We start from the raw sequence: 19,899 nt of genomic DNA, 5'->3' as shown, positions 1-19,899 counted from the left end.
TCAGAATTGGACCCAGGACTCCAGGTGAGGTCTGACCAGTGCACAGTAAAGCGAAACCACAGCTTCTCGCAGCTTGGAAGCTACAGTTCTATTGATGCAGGCTAAGATTGCATTTGCCTTCTTTGCAGCCGCATCACGCTGCTGACTCATGTTCATTCTGTGATCTACCGCAACTCAAGTTCCCGCTCACATGTTGTGCTGCCAAGCGAGGGATCTCCGTTCTATGCCTGTGCCTTGGGTTGTTTTTGCCCAAGTGCAGCACCTTCCGTTTATCCTCTGTTGAACCCCTTTATTCAGTTCAGCCCAGTATTCCATTTTGTCTAGGGTTTCCTGAAGGCTTCTCCTGACTTGCCTTGTGATGGCTACTCTCCTCCCAGCTTGGGTGTCATCTGCAGATTTTGATGAGGCCCCCTTGTTTCCCTTCATCCAAGTAATGGATGTTAAAGAGAACTGGGCCCAAGACAAAGCCTGGGACGCCCCACTCAAGACCGTCTTCCAGGTTGCCAAGGAGCCATTGCCGGACTCCCTTTGTGCATGGCCTACACACTCATTGCCAGGGTTGGGAACTTGAGTCAGTGATTCGGATTTGAGTTGCAAAAATGTGTGATTTTTCCTGACTCGGTAACTCATGAGTCACATGTGTGGCAGACTGAAAAAGACATGAGTCAGGGCCCCCTGCTTTGGCACTCATCCACACAGTGGCGTAGCTGGAGGGGGGCAGAGCACTCAGGCTGGCAGCGAGGTGGGCAAGCAGCCCCTCCCTTCGGAGCCATTCCCAGCGGGAGGAGCAAATACGGAGCCGGATGGCTCGAGTCTGCCTATATCTAGGGGTGCTTGCATACTGTTTTTGAAGTTTGAAAATACCTTATGGGGCCAGCATCCTCAATCAAGCAAGCAGCAGGGAGTTCCAGCCATGAGCAGGGAAGGGTTAATGCTTCCTTTCCCAGCCAAGTGGGAGGTGGGGGGGGAGAGAGGCAGGAGCAGGCTTTTTGCAATCTGATAGGAAGGAAGAAACCACTTATCACTGAAAAAAGATGGGTGTTCCTCATGTTGTATTTGGCTGAGGGAGGGCAGGAAGAGGAGCCAAGGACATTCTTGCCTTATGATTGGCTGCAGAAGCCAAGGGGGAGGGGAAGGGGGAGGTTCGTAGAAATCATGCTTTTCCCTGCATGGCTAGCTGCTGGAAACTGAACTCCATTGTTACTTGGGAGGGGGAAGACTTCATTGAATGACTGGCTACAGTGGTACTACTTCTGAGTAGAACTGCAAGCATCGGGTCATCCTGGTAAGCCTCACAGCTGCTACTCGTGACCCGCCTCCCTCTTGCCGCTTTCTCGCCATCCTCCCACCCCTCCCACCCTGTGTACAAATGGGAGGGGACAGCAAGGGGGAGTCAGTAAAGAGAACTCCAACACACACACCCTGGCAGCAGCCCCTTTTCCCCCACAGTGGGCTTTTTAAAGGGGGGGACGACTCGGGTTCTATCAAGTCACTAAAGGGTGACTCAGCAACTTGAAAGTGTCCCCATTATGGGTTTTCCCATCCCTGCCTCTTTGTGTGGTACAGGATTGTGGTTTTGAGGGGCATGAAATGCTCCTTGGTGCAAAGATGTGCTTCTTTTTCCCACTGAAGCATCTGGCCAAACAAATAGTAGCAGGTTGTTTACTGCTCAGATGAGGAAAGAAAAAGTGAACTCCGTCCCCACAAAGGATCGTGGCTGCTGCAGCTGATTCAGTAGCCACTGAATCCAGGGGTGGAGGCATCACCGAAATTTCTGGGGTGCTAGAAAGGTCCTAAACAGAAGGGGGGGGAAGGACAAAACACTGTGGCAGTACCATTTCTCATGGCATAATTCCTGGGCATGCCTACTTTGAAGTAAGTTCCATTATGCTCATGGGGTTTACACCCAGGCTAAGAGTGTAGATGATTTCAGCCTTAGGACACAGGTGTCTCCCCAACTCTGATGCTGGAAAAAAAAGAACTGGACCTGAGAAGCCTCTCAGGGGGCTGCTGGCCTCTCCCCTCTGCTGCTTTCCCCACTGTTTTGTCTGCCTGCACCTGCTCCTGTCTCTAGCACCCGGCTCAAGGAAAGGCAGTGGACTGGGGGCACTGCAGGGGAAAGCAAAGAGAGGATCTGGCCCCCCCAGCACCTCCTCCTTCTTCCCCCACCCACGTGCAGCCTTACAGCTCATGATGGCAACGTGCGTTCGAAGACGCCCTCAACCAGGGCTTGCCTCGGCCATTGCTCTGTGTTGGGTTTTTGGCCAGGAAAAAAGCAGAGAGGAGATGAAACAGAAAGTGAAGGACCTGCAGTTCCGAAACAGAATCCACCTCTACCAGCTGACACTTGAGACGTGCCTGGGAAACAGGAACTGATTTTATTTGACACCCAGCAAGGGGAAGGCGCAGCAGTGCAGAAAAAGCCTCTCCTGGCTGACAATGAGACAGTGGGATGTTTCGACCTTCCCAACCCACTGCCTGCCTCATCCGTTCTTCACAGCATGCATTCCAGCTTGTAGACTTGGGTGTAGCCACAGCAGGTGGAGATGCACCCCTCGGGGCTCATCAGATGGGGTGGTGGGGGCAGAGCAGAAGCAGTTTGGTTGCCTGTGTCTAAAAGAAGACACTTCCTCTCCAGTCTCTGTTGTGTCCCTGCCGTCCTGTTCACTCGCATTGCAGGATCGAGCAGGGCCTCCCCATGGGTCTTCTTTCTTCACGCATTCCCCTGTTTGCTGCCCTCTGCAAGAAGGGGGGGGGGGAGAGCAAGAAACGCTTCCTTAAGCATTAAGCAGTCAGACAGAGGTGAGCCCAAGACATGCTGGTGTCTGAAGTTGGATGTTTAACCAGTTTTCCCCTGTGGCCTCCCCATGTTTTGGAAGCCAGAGTTCTGTTGATGTGCTGCCCTTTTCGTGCTGCTCCAAAATCCATCACCTGGGCTGGAGCAGTTTATCTTGCCCAGCGGCAGGACCAGGTCTTCAACTGAGTTCGCCAGGGACACGCGGACCCAGAGGAGCACCTGGTACTTGTGGGTGACAATGATGCTGGTCGTAGGGGGTTTCAGGCGCAGGTGCATCCAGGTTGGACAGCAAATGTTTTTTTTTGAAAGATGTTAACCACTGTTCTATTTCCTCCAAACCAAAACTGGTGATTTGAGTTCTGTATGGACTGAGCACCCACTGGGTGGGGAGTTTGGTCCCCCATCCCCTCTGAGTTTCAGAGCTCCTGCTTCTGAAGAAACGAGACCCAATACTGCAGTACATGCAGCACCCCACCCCCCGAGTTCAGTCCCAGGGCCTTGTCACTGTCAGGAGCAACAGACATCACTAACATTTTCACCCAGTCAGGTGAAGCTGCCTTCCCATTTTCAGTGACTGTGGGTTCCTCTTATGCCTCCCATGCAAGTCATGATAGCAACTCAATGTCTGGTGGAAGGTCTTTCAGAGAAGGGATGAACTGCAGCTTAACAGACTCCGTTCTTTTTGCTTTGCAATGTGTCTGTCCTGTGGGATAGAAGGCTAAGAAATGTGTGTGTGTGTTTTGCATCCCATGATTTCTCTCTAGGCAGAAAAATGCATTTTTACAAAGCAGATCATCCCACCATTTTTCTAGTCAAGGGGAGAAAACAGGCTGGAGACAGGCGTGAGCGCTGGGCGCAGAAAGAGAGTTGGCACTCTCTGTTCATACCTCTACCTGTACTGCAGGGGCGCTCTGTACTCAGCCACTGCAACCTTCATCTGGTGGAGAAAGAAAGGGAAGGGTAGTCAGGGGCAGTGGAGTCTGGTGTCCTCCCCCCGCCTGCCCCCCTCACTGCCTGCTGCCCCCGAAATGCTCCGTGGCCTTTCTGCAGGATTTGCTTGAGCACCTTCATTGCAGAACAGCCCTGCAGTGCTGGAGCCCCTTCTCACCTGTTTCATAGTAGTCGTAGACTTTCACCACAGCAGGCTTCAGGCCCTGAACTGGCACGTCCTGCTCCACCGTGAAAGAGAAGCTCTGGGTCAACGTTGCTCACCTGTGGAGAAAGCAAGGGCTCACGTGAGATCTGTTGATCCGGCCAATGGAGGCAAGCCACGTGCCCAGTCGAGAGTTAAGGTCCTCTGAAGCAAGAAGCCACTGAGCAGGGCTGGAGGGGGTTTGGTTACTGGGAGAGATGGACACAGCCTCCCCAGGGGGTGCCCCCACTTTGCAAGGGGAGGATGGAGGCTTGGCTTCTTCCTTCCACAGAAGGTCTCAGTGGTCTCCATGAGCACCAGTGGCTTCCCCACAGAAGTGTCTGGGCCTCACACAACTCGGTTCCAGTTCCAGAACTTCAGTACCCACCTCACTGGCACCCAGAAGGAGCCCTTGTCCCCCCCCTCCCAGCCAGTGCCCGCTTCTCACTCACCTGCTCCAAATACAGCAGGACGTGGCTGAGGTTCACTTCAGTCCTCTTGACCTGATTATGCCCTTCCAGCTGTTGGGGGGGGGAGGCAAAAGGGAGGGAGCTTGGTTATGATGGAGCAGTGATACCCTCAGGCCACTGTTCTGCTGATTGTTTGAAACAATGACTTTCTACAAAGTCCGGAGAAAGGAGTGGATGATGGGAGGGTCAGCATCTCTCAGCCACACCAGCCAAGTGGAGCCTCTCTGTGCAGAGGTGGTCTATCTCTACACATGAGGGGGCAGCTGTCCCTTGCAGGTCCTACTTGTGAATCTCTCACACAGGCCCCTGACTGGCTGCTTTGGAGGCAGAACTGATGGACCTGAAGGGGCAGTCCTGGAAGCCTCCCTGGAGCAGGCTGTGCACACACGGGGGCTGGTTACCTTCCGCACTGACGTCTTCACTGGGACAAACCCTGAAAGCATCTTGATGTCCACGATGGCCATGTTGGAGACCGGGTGCTGGCCAGTGTAGCTGAGAGACCCCAAGAGAAAGGAATCCACGTCACCTCCCTGAACTCTGCACCAACGGCCACCCCACAACACACCAGGCTGTGAACTTGTTTTTAAGTCCTATGTGGGGCAATTTGGGAGACCCTGTTCCATAGGGAGGGGTTGTAGAGCAAGGGCAGCACCCCTGCAAAAGGTCTAAGGACACCCGTCTTTCCTTCCAAGGCCCACTCTGGCTTGTGCATCAAACCCCAGTTCAAAGCACTGCCTGGATTTCCATGGGACCTGCACAAGTCCCGACCCTGGTGGGGGTGGGCCAGCTCTCCTGGCAGGAAGGCCCCCCCTTGCAGCCCCCACATTCAGGAGGTCACACAGTTCCACACCCCACTTTGGCCTGTGATAGGATTACCTGACATTTATGGCGATGTCAAAGGTTGTGTGGGCCTTGGCTCCAGTGCAGGTCTCAGGAACCGTACATACGTCCAGCGCAAAATGTGTGTCGTCTTCGCGAGGCTGGATGCTGTATATCAGGGTGATCTGGAAAGGAAATGGCGTGCTGAGCTGGGCACCTCTCTCTGGGAATGGGACTGCACTAGTGGAGACCCGCCTGTGCTGCCCATAGGGTGCCATGGGGGCCAAGCAACTGCCTTAGAACATAAGAACATAAGAGCAGCCCCACTGGATCAGGCCATGGGCCCATCTAGTCCAGCTTACTGTATCTCACAGCGGCCCACCAAATGCCCCAGGGAGCATAAGAACATAAGAGCAGCCCCACTGGATCAGGCCATAGGCCCATCTAGTCCAGCTTCCTGTATCTCACAGCGGCCCACCAAATGCCCCAGGGAGCACACCAGACAACAAGAGACCTGCAAGGCCTCCTGGGAATTGTAGTTAAGAACATAAGAACAGCTCCACTGGATCAGGCCTTAGGCCCATCTAGTCCAGCTTCCTGTATCTCACAGTGGCCCACCAAATGCCCCAGGGAGCACACCAGATAACAAGAGACCTCATCCTGGTGCCCATCCTTGCATCTGGCATTCTGACATAGCCCATTTCTAAAATCAGGATGTTCCACATACACATCATGTCTTGTAACCCGTAACAGATTTTTCCTCCAGAAACTTGTCCAATCCCCTCTTAAACGTGTCCAGGCCAGATGCCATCACCACATCCTGTGGCAAGGAGTTCCACAGACCAACCACATGTTGAGTAAAGAAATATTTTCTTTTGTCTGTCCTAACCCGCCCAACACTCAATTTTAGTGGATGTCCCCTGGTTCTGGTATTATGTGAGAGTGTAAAGAGCATCTCCCTATCCTTGCCCACCACAGTGCAGCTGGAATCCAGACCCTGTGGATACTGGTGGCAGGATAACCAGATGGACTCAGACAATGGCGTCACTGGGTTTTGGGAGAGGCTGGCGTGTCACCCCTATGACGGATCTCCTCCTATGCAGTGGTTGGGCGATGCCCCGGGCAGTGGGCGTGGCGATGTGCCATTGCCCCGCCCCCACTGAACTGTTTTCGCTATAACTTTTGATAGGATAGAGATATTTCAACGTGGTTTGTTCTGCATGAACTCACACGTCGAATGACGTATAACACGATAGTATTATTCAAAAATACCAAGATTTTAAAAATGTGCAGAGCCCACCTCTCTGGCATCTTTCCTTTCCCAGGTGCCCCGGCCAGACTCACCTGCAGGTAGATGCAGCCGGCACCTGTCACCTCTGGGCTGTAGTCACCTGGCACAGCGGGAAGAGCCTGGCACTGAAGCAGTAAGCGGTTGGTGCTGTCCACCTGGAACTGCCGCAGGACGTTGTCTCCAGACCGGAGGGACACTGTGGCCCCTGCCGTGCTCGGGCGGTAGGTGAGGCTGCTGTACAAAGCGAGGGCCTGGAGCGCCACCACGGTGTCCTGCGGCAGAGACCAGGGTGAGGAGGGGTCTTTCCCAGCACCTGCCTCTCTTCTACTGACAGACCTCTCCTGGTGGTGGGGAGGGAGCCAGGCGTGTTCCCTCCTAGAAGCCACATCAACACATGGCACCCTCGCCACAACCCAAGTGACCTGACGCCCATCACTGTGGTCCATGACTGACACCTGCCCTGGTCTGCAGAGAGGACTGGGCCCAGCCAGCAGCCTCTTGTGGGACAGGCCCGGGCCCTGCTGCCTTATCCTCACCGCCAGGTGTGATGACAGACACGGGAGAGCCACAGAAAAACATGTCTGCTGCCTTACATGGGGTGAGGGTGAGGGAATCTTTCGGAGGGTTCCCGCTGACCCTGATCCCCCCTTTCCACTTCTGCCCCAAGAATACATACCCCAAAGGTACCCCTGGCAGTGTGATGGGATCAAATCTCTTGCCTGCCCCAACCGCTCCTGGGCACTCCACCCCAGAGGTTGCCCACCCTGGAGGTTGCCCTCCACAACCTGCTTGCTTCGCAGGTGCTACACCCCCTCTGGTGCGAGGGTGGTCTCCAGCGCAGGATAGGGGCCAAAAGTGGCTCAGCCAGAGGGAAGGGGAAAACTTTCCCCCTTACCTCTGGGAAAGGTGCCCTTTCCCCTATGGGTCTCCTCGGACTTGCTCGGCACAAGTTTGAGGAGAGCAGAGCGGCTTGAAGCTGCTCTGCTCTCCCTGGGAACGGGGGTTGGGATCTGGCATAACTGCCGGATTTCAGCCCCACCTCCCGCTCCCCCTGCCTACCTCAGAGCCTTGCTTCGGCCCAGCTGAGCCAACACAAGGCTCGGTGCCTCTGTCGGCGAGGAGGCTTGTTCCAGCTTCTGCAGGCCGGCGTGTCTCTGTGCTGGCCTAGCTGACTCCCGAGGAGGTGCAAATGTGCCTTATTGCACATTTGCAACCCTCCTGGGCTGGTGCAAGTGACTTGCGCTGGCCAAGCCCGGGTTGGGATTGCGCCCGGAGTGCTTTGTACTTGAGCAGTGCCAACTGCCGGGAGTCACCAGACGCTGTCCCAAATTTGGCCAAGCCGTCCTTTGTGTCTGTCCAGGCTTTTCCACTCAGCCTGCTTGTACTTTTCGGTAAAAAGAAAGTGGGGAGCAGGAAGGGATGCCCAGGCAACAGCCACAAGGAGCCACTCCCTGCCTTCTCCTTCCAAAACCACAACATTCCTCCTGCTGGTTCCTGAAGGACCTTACCTGAGTGGAGGCAAATCCACCTGTGGGGTTTTGCTGCTGGCTAAGCCACTTGACGATGCCAGATGCAACATTCAGCTCCTCCTGGGATGGTGCTGGCTGTTTGGAGATGAGAGCAAGGAGCACGTAGGCGGTCAACTCCACCTCTGCAGAAGGGGCCCGGGGCCGGTAGAGGGGTTGGTGGGTTGCCTCCTCTTGCTTCTTGGACCGCAGCCAGTGGATGGAGCCGTCCTCTGTGGAGACAGAAGACGGGGTCAGCGTTTGGACCCAGGGACCAGGCTTCAAGAGGCTCTTTCTCAAGCTCACATCGCGACAACAACAGAGACCACTTTCTGCCTTCACTATGTTTGTCTGAATTCTTCCCCACGATCAACCATCCACTTTAACATACATAGTGCAAGAGAGGCTCAAGGCCATATTATTACTAACAAATAGAATAATAGAATGTTCAAGTTGGAATGGGCCCTAGAGACCATCTAGTCCAACCCCCTGCTCAGTGCAGGCAGGCATGGAATGGGACTGGGCTCTCATCCTCCCATGACCATTTTGAAGCTCTCCGCACTATTCACAAGCACCATTTTGAAGGTCTCCGCTGCATTCCGAGGGTCTCTGGGGCTGGCAGGTTCGCTATCCCTCCCCCAACCCCACTGCTCCCATAGGATCAATGACTCCCCATCTGCAGATTCGGAATCCGCTGGGCTTTCCAGGAACCCAACCCCTGCTTGAAAGGAGAACTGACTGTACCTGGGCAGGTACAGCACCAAGAGCCAAAGGGGTGGAAGCGGCTGAATCTCCGCCCACCTCACCTTCTTTCACAGCTTCTGCCAACAGGGTGCGCAGGAGCTCTTCTCTCTTGTCCTCCTTTCCTGCCAGGGAAAAGGCATATGCCAGCAAGGCCCGGCTGTATTTGGCCTGCGCCGCCGTTTCCAAGCAGAACAAACCATTGCGGACCACTGAGTTCTGGGGAGAGAAGAAAGCAGAGGCTCAGGAAAGGTCAGGGTGGCAGTTCTGGAAAAGCTGGCCAGGCCATGGTGGCCGGCAAGGATGGTGTCTTCATGCACCCCTGACATGAGGCCAGGTGGACACTGCCAGCCCTTCCATGAGGTCACCTGGTGCAGGCTGCATCAGAGGCAGATGGAAAGGGGCTCGAGGTTTGAGGGGGCAATGAACTTGGGGTGCCTTTCGCCCCATGTCTGCCACTGCTGCGGATGCCAGCCACAATGACCTGCTTCTTGCTTGCTCAACAGAGAAGCAGATCAACTCATTTCATTCAAATGGCAAAAGAGCAGAGGATCGTAGGAGAATTTCTGATGGCTCCTCCCTCTGGCAAACCGACACAGGCTGGCCCCCCTCCTGCAGATCTGGCATTCACGGGTCCAGTTATCTGCCGTTCTCTTGGGGATCCTGTGCCCATTACCTTCGTTGAGCTTTTCTGACCCTGCCGCCAAGCAAGCGTGTCCTCCTTTTACTGAACGCTAAAACAGGAACGTGAAAGGCAGGCAGGCAGCCTGCACTCCAGGGAGACACGCAGCAAGCAGAACACTTCCTGCTTCCTGTTAACGTCTCTCTGTTCTGCACGCAGGCTGCCTGCCTGCCTGCCTTTCAGCTTCCCCACCAGGGCAGGAGTCCACTTGCCAACGGATGCACCACAGATTCTGGCACAAGGCCGTGCCGATATATAGTTGCTTCAGCTCCAGAGCAACCAAAACCATCCAGTAGCGGAACACGACTGACAACTTTGTGAGACAAGGAAACCAGAAGGACATTCCGCTTTGCTTCCTTAGGGAAGACGCATCCTAATTAATTTGCAAAATGTTTTAGCTGACGGGAACTGAATCTGGGCTGGCAGCTGCTCTGCTGATTTCCCCCCCCCCCACCCTAGATGGTCTGTTTTTTGTCCAGCTCCTTGAGCAATATTCCCAGGCCTGCCCCCCAGCTCCCCTGAATGCTGCCATGGTGGACAGGGAGGGCAGAGAAGGGAACTTACAGAGACGGGCAGATTTAACTCCAGCAAAGCGATGGTGACGTAGGCGGAGAGAGCGAGCTTGTCATCAATTCCACCCCGTGGGGGAAACGAAGTCAGAGGCAATGAGTGCATCACAGGCCAGGGAGGTTTTTTGCTGTTCCCTGGAGCTCCAGGAAAGGTTCTGCGTATGTTTTCCATCAACCTCATCTTTTCAGGGCTTGCTTTTTCCTTGGTAACAGGAGCTCCCACCCACACTGGTCTACTCCAGTGATCAGCATGTAGACGGACCTCCCTGCCTGACCTTTGGGCAAATGGCTCTTGGAGCACCATGGAAATGCTGGTGCCTCCCCACTGCTGGGGCCCCCCATGTGTGGGGAGCAGCCAAAATGCCTTGGGCTGCGCTCATGGCACTGAGCGAAGCAGAGACCTCAAGGACCTTCTGCTGGGGAAGGGATTGTGACGACAGATGGATGGGAATCTCTTTCTTCACCAGAGCATGAACTGACCAGGTCAATATGAGGATAGTTGAAGCCCCCCATGATTACAACCCTGTCTGTCCTCGTCACCTCCCTGATCTGCTTCATTTCAAGGTCTCCTTCAGGTTTCTGATCTGGAGGACGATAGCACGCCCCCACTATTGCATCGCTTCTCAAGCCTGTTCATTTAATCCACAGTGATTCTGTGGTGGAGTCGGACCCTCCTTGCTGGATTCTATCCCTTCCTTAACATAACGGCCACCCCACCTCCAACACGCCCCTGCCTGTCCCTCCTGTAGAGTTTATAGCCCGGGATTGCGGTATCCCACTGATTCTCCGCATTTCACCAGGTTTCCGTTATGCCCACTATGTCAATGTTTTCCCTGGTCACCAGACTTTCCAGTTCTCCCATCTTTGCTTGGAGACTTTGGGCATTCGCATGAAAGCATTTGTACACGGAATGCCCCAGGATGGACTGCTTATTAGCTCCTTTATCCCTGAATCCTCTCATTGTGCCAAACCATCTATCATGCTACCATTCCCAATTTCCTCTCCTACTCTGCCTTTACCTTGTTGTTCTCTAACCACCCCATCCTCGTCCCATAGGGATGAGGAGTCCCGAACCGGATGCCCCTCGGCTCCTGTCGGCCTTCCCCAGGGATCAGTTTAAAAGCTGCTCTGCCACCTTTTTAATGTTACGCGGCAGCAGTCTGGTTCTGTTTTGGTTCAAGCGAAGCCCGTCCCTCTTGTACAGGCCCCGCTTGTCCCAAAATGTTCCCCAGTGCCTAAGAATCTAAACCCCTCCTCCCTACACCACCGTCTCATCCAGGCATTGAGACCCCTGATCTCCGCCTGCCTAGCTGGCCCTGCGCGTGGAACAGGTAGCACTTCAGAGAACGCTACCTTTGGGGTCCTCCATAAGGACACCACTGAGCAATACTGCTGTGGCTGATTGAGACGCTTGTCTGTGGAGACAATTTCTTTCTCTTTTTCTTCCTTTCTTCCTTTTCATGCATAGCTCAGCCCATCCTGAAGTCTCAGAGCAGAAAGGAAAAGCAACAGTCCACAAAACAGGGTCTGATCATTATGCCCTGACATTTCCAAGCTACACCAGAGCCCCAACCAACACTTCCAGAAAGCTCTCCATGCTCATTCTTCTCTTTCTGGTGATCTTTGGCCTCCCTCCCTCTGCCCTGCCCTCCCTACCTTCAGGGCATTGTTCAGGAGAGTTCCAGTGCCTTGGAAACAGCCATTCTCCTTCTGCCTGCTGGCCAGCGCAGTCCGGGCCTCTGTGATGTGGTTTTCGGACACAAAGCTGTAGCGTGACAGCCCTTGAAAGATCTTGAGCACAAAAGCCGTCAGCCTGCAAGACCCACATTAGAACATCACCCCTGTGTTGCAAGCCCTTCTGCTTCCTAAGCCAGAGCCCCCCAAATCAAGATAGGGAGTGGTCACTGCCATAGAAGGAGAAGCTCTCTGCATCTGAAAGAAACATGCACCGCACTACTGGGTCCCTGATGGGCTGAGCCACCAGGCTCAGGGGGTGGTGGGCAAAATTTGCACCCCCCAACCTAGAGCTTTTCTTCTCCCACAGGAATAAAAGACTTTCGTTTCCATGGAAGGTCACCCCTGGGTCTACTTGGGGATGGGGGCCAATCTGGTCTCTATTACTAGCGATGACCCCAGGCAGCCTCTGCAAGGAATGCAAGCCCAGCTCCTGGGGCCAGCACGGCGCTGTGCAGACTCTCAGCCTTGGCCATCTCACCAGCTATTCCCTGGCTCACTCCTCCCCAGTTGGTCTTCTCCGAAGGCGCTGTAGGAGCCGTCAGCATGCTTGTAGTTCAGTTGCCGCTGGTACCCTGAAAGAGAGGGGCTTCTGTTTCTTGCGCATGGCTGTGTCTTCTTGACACGTCACTCCCTCCCCATCCCTTAGATGTCATCCTAGCATTTCTAGGTAGGGTGAAAAAGAAGCTGTGGTATGATGTGTCCTCAGTCCATCAGTAAATGCAGAATCACCTGCACGAACTCCTTTTGCATTTGGAAAGGGTCGCCAGCCAACTCCAAGTAAAGCCCATTAACTGCAATGGGACTAGCAGTAGGGAGGTATGTATAATAAAGTGTGTGTTTAATAAGGCGGCCCAAGTGAAACCCAAGCCACAGGCTGGTGTCTTAATGGGGGGAGGGTGAGAGGGGAAATAAAAAGCCAGATGCACAGGAGTGGCTGCAAGATGCAGGTGCCTTGTGGTCTTCTGTGCTCCCTGGAGCATCTGGCGGGCCACTGTGAGATACAGGAAGCTGGACTAGATGGGTCCTGGGCCTGATCCAGCAGGGCTCTTCTTCTGGCCCAGGTCTTTGCATTGTCATGAGAGATGCAGAACTGCTTCTTATGTTCCCCTTTCTTGTAGCATTTAATCGGGGACTCCCCACACACGATCCTGGCATCTCCACTGCTCGCCAGCTGCTGATGTGAGCAGGCAGGTGTCTCATGTGTTGTGCTGCTTTAGATGTTGCGGAGAAGGGAGCACCAAGGGACACAGAGTGATGTCAGTAAGTGTAAAGTCATGCACATTGGGGCAAAAAATCAGAACTTTAGATATGGGTTCTGATGGGTTCTGAGCTGTCTGTGACAGATCAGGAGAGAGATCTTGGGGTGGTGGTGGACAGGTCGATGAAAGTGTCGACCCAATGTGCAGCGGCAGTGAAGAAGGCCAATTCTATGCTTGGGATCATTAGGAAGGGTATTGAGAACAAAACGGCTAGTATTATAATGTCGTTGTACAAATCTATGGTAAGGCCACAGCTGGAGTATTGTGTCCTGTTCTGGTCGCCACATCTCAAAAAAGACATAGTGGAAATGGAAAAGGTGCAAAAGAGAGCGACTAAGATGATTACGGGGCTGGGGCACCTTCCTTATGAGGAAAGGCTATGGCGTTTGGGCCTCTTCAGCCTAGAAAAGAGACGCCTGAGGGGGGACATGATTGAGACATACAAAATTATGCAGGGGATGGACAGAGTGGATAGAGAGATGCTCTTTACACTCTCACATAACACCAGAACCAGGGGACATCCACTAAAATTGAGTGTTGGGAGAGTTAGAACAGACAAAAGAAAATATTTCTTTACTCAGTGTGTGGTTGGTCTGTGGAACTCCTTGCCACAGGATGTGGTGCTGGCGTCTAGTCTAGATGCCTTTAAAAGGGGATTGGACAAGTTTCTGGAGGAAAAATCCATTACGGGGTACAAGCCATGATGTGTATGTGCAACCTCCTGATTTTAGAAATGGGCTATGTCAGAAGGCCAGATGCAAGGGAGGGCACCAGGATGAGGTCTCTTGTGATCTAGTGTGCTCCCTGGGGCATTTGGTGGGCCGCTGTGAGATACAGGAAGCTGGACTAGATGGACCTATGGCCTGATCCAGTGGGGCTCTTCTTATGTTCTTATGAGGGTCTTCCTGCAGGATGAAAAGCACCCCTTTCCTCACACAAGTAACACCAACAAAAGCCTGTCTGCCTGCTGATGCTGCAACCCCCCCTTTCCCCACTCACATGCGTGTCCACAGGCTGCACCACTCAAGCCCCACATGGCACACCTGGCTCCAGCGTCAGGGACAGGCACGGACCCCGCACGTGCACCTTCCTGGTTTTCACACACAAACAGGCTGCATCCACCCACCGTCCCTTAAGAAGCCATCCCCCCCGCAACACCTGACCCCGCACCAGTGTCCACACACAGGCTCACCAGCACGAATCCTCAGTCTTGAGAAGGAGATGCTCCACCAACAACACTTCTTTCAGATCTTTATTTGCTGCCTTTTCCTTTCATTCCTGGAGTAACCAAAAATGCACCTCCACTGCAGCTGCTCCAGATGACAGAAGAGGCAGGTCCAATTTTAAACTCCTCTTAAAGGCGCATTTAGATGAGGGTGAGATGTGCCCCGCCTCAGTCAGCCAGCAGGGACACACTCAGCATCACAGAGTAAAATTATCCAGACAACACCCATCAGGCATCATCAAGACAATAAGCAACATCCCTAGTCCCATTTTCCTCCTCTAATCAGACTCATTTCTGAAAGGTCAGCAGCTTCCCATTCCCAGCTTTCATTTTTCACTGCATGACCTGGAATTTTGCACAGACCAAAGCAAGCTTCTCCACTTCCACTTCCTGTTTCACCATTCCCTTCAAATATTATAGCAGCTTTCCCTCTCTTCCCCCCTCCCAGACCTGCAGCCCTCTTGGTTTAGGATAGGACAACATGAGCTCTGTGGAACAGAAGCGCTTCTAGAACAGTTCTCCTTGAGGCTTTATTCAATTTTTCCTCGAAATATTAACCCCCCCATTCTAAAACTTTAAAAAATCCCAATGACACATTCCCCCCCCCCACACACACACAACGCCTCCAGGCCTGACATATCTAATGAAACTTTAAGTGTTGTGAAAAATCTATTTAGAACTTGCAGAGATCTACAACCTTTGTTTTTGCCAGCTTTGTTTGATTGCCACTTTTGATATGGATAAATAGAAATCTGTAGATCTGTGTACAGCAATAAACTTTATAGAAGGTAGAGTTTGTTGATGTTAACTATTCTCACAGACTTTCCCCTTCCTTATTCTTTTTCTGGACAAAATGCAGCTGCAGAGATCTGCAGGGTGGGAGAACACTTGGCCCTCTGCAGGTTCTCACTAAAAACACCCTCTCCCCACTCAATGGTCCTTTTCCACTTCCCATGAAAAGACATATGGTTACACAGATGGGAACAAACAGAGTCAACAGCTCTGAAAAAGGACTCTAATGCAAGAAAACTGACTGTGAGATCTGTTTGTTAGATGAAACTCTTTCCTCCCTTCATGATGCTCTATGTCAGTTTTTCTCAAACTGTGGGTCAGGACCCACTAGGTGGGTCGCGAGCCAATTTCGGGTGGGTCCCCATTCATTTCAATATTTTATTTTTAATATATTAGACTTGATGCTACCATGGATCTGCTTGATGATGTCACTTCCGGTGGATCCCGACAGATTCTCATTCTAAAAAGTGGGTCCCAGTGCTAAATGTGTGAGAAACATTGCTCTACGTACAGTGGTTCTCAAACTTTTTAGAAACTCTAGAGCAGTATTGCTCAAACTGTGGGTCACAAGCCAATTTCAGGTGGGTCACCATTCATTTCAGTATTTTATTTTTAATATATTAAACTTGATGCTACTCTGGTGTGCAACTGTATTTTGGGAAATGTTACAGATCTGTACTTTTAACAGGTTACTCTGTATTTGCTTTTAACAATGATAGTCAATTAGACTTACTCCTGGATAAGTGTGGGTAGGATTGCACCCGCAGCAGCAGCTTGTTTAACCCTTGATACACATAGCCTAATCTGCCATGTCAGTTTTGCATTCCACCAAAAATTGGGTGGGGACCCACTGGTCAGTCCCAGACCCACAGTTTGGGAACTACTGCTCTGTAAAATAAATACTGCACTATTGCATTTTTTTAAGTGACTATTTTCAGTATATATATTTTACAAACCTGCCCCCCTCCAGCTCTGTTGTTGTTACACCAGAGCAGGGGTGCCCAAACCCCGGCCCGGGGGCCACTTGCGGCCCTTGGGGGCTCTCAATCAGGCCCTCAGGGAGCCCCAGTCTCCAATGAGTCTCTGGCCCTCCAGAGACTTTTTGGAGCCCGTGCTGGCCCAACGCAACTGCTGTCAGCAAGAGGACGACTGTTCGACTTCTCACCTGAGCTGTGGGACAAGGGCTCCCTCCACTACTTGCTGTTTCATGTCTGGAATGCAGCAGTGGCAGTGAAGGAAAGGTTGGCCTTGCTTTGTGCAAGGCCTTTTATAGGCCTTGAGCTACTGCAAGACCTTCATTCATTCATATAAGTTCCATCTCTAATATATTCATTTATGTAAATTTATTCAAATTTGAAATATAAATTAATTCGGCCCCCGGACACAGTGTCACAGAGATGATGTGGCCCTTCCTGCCAAAAAGTTTGGACACCCCTGCTCCAGAGTGAAAGAAATTTCAACCAATTGCTCCTGGAATGAACACATCCCACTGGGCTCGGATTTCAGCAGGAATTCTGGGAGTCGGATCTGTTCATTTGTCCAGCTCAGACACAGACCAGAGTGTGTCACGGGTTTGAAGAGCCACGTCCCCCTTCAGCCATCCTGTTCCTACCCCTGAGAAGAATATTGTACAGGGGAAGTATCCCAAGCCAAAGGCAGAAGCCCCCTGAAGCTCAGCAAGACGCAGCCAGCTGCAGCCCCTGGCCAGATGCCCCCCAGATAAGGGGCCTCATTGAGGGGAAGGAGCCTGGAAGCTACCTGGGACCTGCTATTCCACAAGGCTCAGGGCAGTGACAGTCCTCTGACGGTTTTCCTCCAGTCCTCTGTTAGTCTAGCACCTACTAAAATTCATTTACTTCTCTCCAACTGGATTCCCTGCTGATTCTCCAAGAGAGGGCAGAGCTGGTCTAGGGCAGGGGCTGAACAGTGGACCAGGATGACCCCAACTGGAATGAAGGCAGGGTGGCGTAGTGGTCAGAGGTACAGGAGTGTCCCCCCCCCCAAGGGTCAGCAGTCAGTCCAAGCGCTTCTCCTCTGTGTTTTCCTCAGGCCCTGAATTCCTGAAGAGCCTCCAGCATTTAGCAGTGACCTGGAAGGCTATGCCTTGACATTTTGCTCTCTCTCAAGGGGGGCTTGGAGGCACCTCCAGGGTCACTGTCACTCTGCAGAAAGAGCGGAGTCCTTGTCAGAGCCCAGCCAGATGGATCCAAACCTGACTCAGACCCGCCTGTGCAGGCTCTCCCACCAATGGCTGGTCCCCCCAGGAAGGCAAAAGCACCTCCGCACATCTTAGGCCCATCTAGTCCAGCTTCCTGTATCTCACAGCAGCCCACCAAATGCCCCAGGGAGCACACCTGATAACAAGAGACCTCATCCTGGTGCCCTCCCTTGCATCTGACATTGCCCATTTCTAAAATCAGGAGGTTGCGCATACACATCATGGCTTGTAACCCATAATGGACTTTTCCTCCAGAAACTTGTCCAATCCCCTTTTAAAGGCATCTAGGCTAGACGCCAGCACCACATCCTGTGGCAAGGAGTTCCACAGACCGACCACACGCTGAGTAAAGAAATATTTTCTTTTGTCTGTCCTAACCCGCCCAACACTCAATTTTAGTGGAGGTCCCCTGGTTCTGGTGTTATGTGAGAGTGTAAAGAGCATCTCCCTATCCACTCTGTCCATCCCCTGCATAATTTTGTATGTCTCAATCATGTCCCCCCTCAGGCGTCTCTTTTCTAGGCTGAAGAGGCCCAAACGCCATAGCCTTTCCTCATAAGGAAGGTGCCCCAGCCCCGTAATCATCTTAGTCGCTCTCTTTTGCACCTTTTCCATTTCCACTATGTCTTTTTTGAGATGTGGCGACCAGAACTGGACACAATACTCCAGCTGTGGCCTTACCATAGATTTGTACAACGGCATTATAATACTAGCCGTTTTGTTCTCAATACCCTTCCTAATGATCCCAAGCATAGAATTGGCCTTCTTCACTGCCGCCGCACATTGGGTCGTCACTTTCATCGACCTGTCCATCACCACCCCAAGATCTCTCTCCTGATCTGTCACAGACAGCTCAGAACCCATCAGCCTATATCTAAAGTTTTGATTTTTTGCCCCAATGTGCATGACTTTACACTTACTGACATTGAAGCGCATCTGCCATTTTGCTGCCCATTCTGCCAGTTTGGAGAGATCCTTCTGGAGCTCCTCACAATCACTTCTGGTCTTCACCACTCAGAAAAGTTTGGTGTCGTCTGCAAACTTAGCTACCTCGCTGCTCACCCCTGTCTCCAGGTCATTTATGAAGAGGTTGAAAAGCACCGGTCCCAGGACAGATCCTTGGGGCACACCGCTTTTCACCTCTCTCCATTGTGAAAATTGCCCATTGACACCCACTCTCTGCTTCCTGGCCTCCAACCAGTTCTCAATCCATGAGAGGACCTGTCCTCTAATTCCCTGACTGTGGAGATTTTCAATAGCCTTTGGTGAGGGACCGTGTTGAACGCCTTCTGAAAGTCCAGATATATAATGTCCACGGGTTCTCCCACATCCACATGCCTGTTAACCTTTTCAAAGAATTCTATAAGGTTCGTGAGGCAAGACTTACCCTTACAGAAGCCATGCTGATTCTCCCTCAGCAAGGACTGTTCGACTATGTGTTTTGAGATACTATCTTTGATGAGGCATTCCACCATCTTACCCGGTATGGATGTTAGGCTGACCGGCCTATAGTTTCCCGGGTCCCCCCTCTTTCCCTTTTTAAACATAGGCATGACATTTGCTATCCTCCAATCTTCTGGCACCGTGGCCGTTTTGAGGGACAAGTTGCATACCTTAGTCAAGAGATCTGCAACTTCATTCTTCAATTCCTTAATAACTCTTGGGTGGATGCCATCAGGGCCCGGTGACTTATTGATCTTTAATTTATCAATGAGGTCTGAAACATCTTCTCTTTTAACCTCTATCTGACTTAACTCCTCGGTTAGGAGGGGCCGTTCGGGCAGCGGTATCTGCCCGAGGTCTTCTGCCATGAAGACAGATGCAAAGAACTCATTTAATTTCTCTGCCATCTCTAAGTCTCCTTTTATCTCCCCTTTCCCTCCCTCACCATCCAGAGGGCCAACCGCTTCTCTGGCGGGTTTCCTGCTTCTAAAATATTTGCAGTCCATATTTCAAATATGGGGTTTCCTGCTTCTAACATATTTGAAGATACAGGAAGTCCAGCTTCCTGTATCTCACAGTGGCCCACCAGATGCCTCAGGGAACACACAAGACAACAAGAGACCTGCTTCCTGGTGCCCTCCCCTGCATCTGGCATTCTGGGGTAGCCTACTTCTAAAACCAGGAGGTTGCACAAACCTATCACAGTTCATAACCTGTGATGGACTTTTCCTCCATCAGTCTGCCATCAAACCTTTCTGGCCAGTGGCTCCCTTGACCCCCGCGGCTGTTGGCCATGACTCCCCATCATGTTCCTGAGGGCTGGAAGTGACATCATTAAACAGGAAGTGGCCAGAAATATTAACTATATTAATATTAATTATATTAATCATATCATTAATTAAATGCAGATCTTAAAAATATATTATTAATACACAGCAATATACATGCTTTATAAATGATCAGCTGCTGATCATTGTTGGAGACAGGATGCTGGAGTAGGCAGATTTTGTCTGGTCCAGGAGGACTCATTTTTTAAAACTTTGAAAGCATACCAATAGGATTGTTTTATCAAATAGACTTTGTGAACAACCAGTCTGACCAACATCACACACACACACCCCTGTGGACCCCAATCCAACTAGTCATTTCTCCCATTCTCCTTAGATAGGATTGAACCCTTTATTAATTTAATGAAATTAAATTTTTCCAGCAGCTGGTG

The 19,899-nt window shown here is 51.9% G+C and overlaps 1 protein-coding gene across 1 annotated transcript in view; it reads right to left on the bottom strand.

Annotated features, from left to right (window-relative positions):
• Positions 1-3,714: 3,714 nt before the first annotated feature.
• LOC136639225 (alpha-2-macroglobulin-like) overlaps positions 3,715-19,899 on the bottom strand; it is a 52,079-nt gene continuing 35,894 nt past the window's right edge. Inside the window, exons 6-16 of the mRNA XM_066613224.1 lie at positions 12,222-12,315; positions 11,664-11,819; positions 10,002-10,077; positions 8,821-8,974; positions 8,018-8,247; positions 6,563-6,781; positions 5,276-5,403; positions 4,801-4,891; positions 4,378-4,450; positions 3,906-4,004; positions 3,715-3,734 (exon numbers count right to left, since the gene is read on the bottom strand). Coding sequence (XP_066469321.1) covers positions 3,715-3,734; positions 3,906-4,004; positions 4,378-4,450; positions 4,801-4,891; positions 5,276-5,403; positions 6,563-6,781; positions 8,018-8,247; positions 8,821-8,974; positions 10,002-10,077; positions 11,664-11,819; positions 12,222-12,315 — 1,340 coding nt within the window. The remainder of the gene's footprint in view (positions 3,735-3,905; positions 4,005-4,377; positions 4,451-4,800; positions 4,892-5,275; positions 5,404-6,562; positions 6,782-8,017; positions 8,248-8,820; positions 8,975-10,001; positions 10,078-11,663; positions 11,820-12,221; positions 12,316-19,899) is intronic.

The sequence above is a fragment of the Tiliqua scincoides genome, chromosome 2 (assembly GCF_035046505.1).
Source record: "Tiliqua scincoides isolate rTilSci1 chromosome 2, rTilSci1.hap2, whole genome shotgun sequence".
Lineage (NCBI taxonomy): Eukaryota > Metazoa > Chordata > Lepidosauria > Squamata > Scincidae > Tiliqua > Tiliqua scincoides.
Note: the sequence above shows the minus strand (reverse complement) of the source record. Positions and strands in the feature narration are given on the sequence as shown.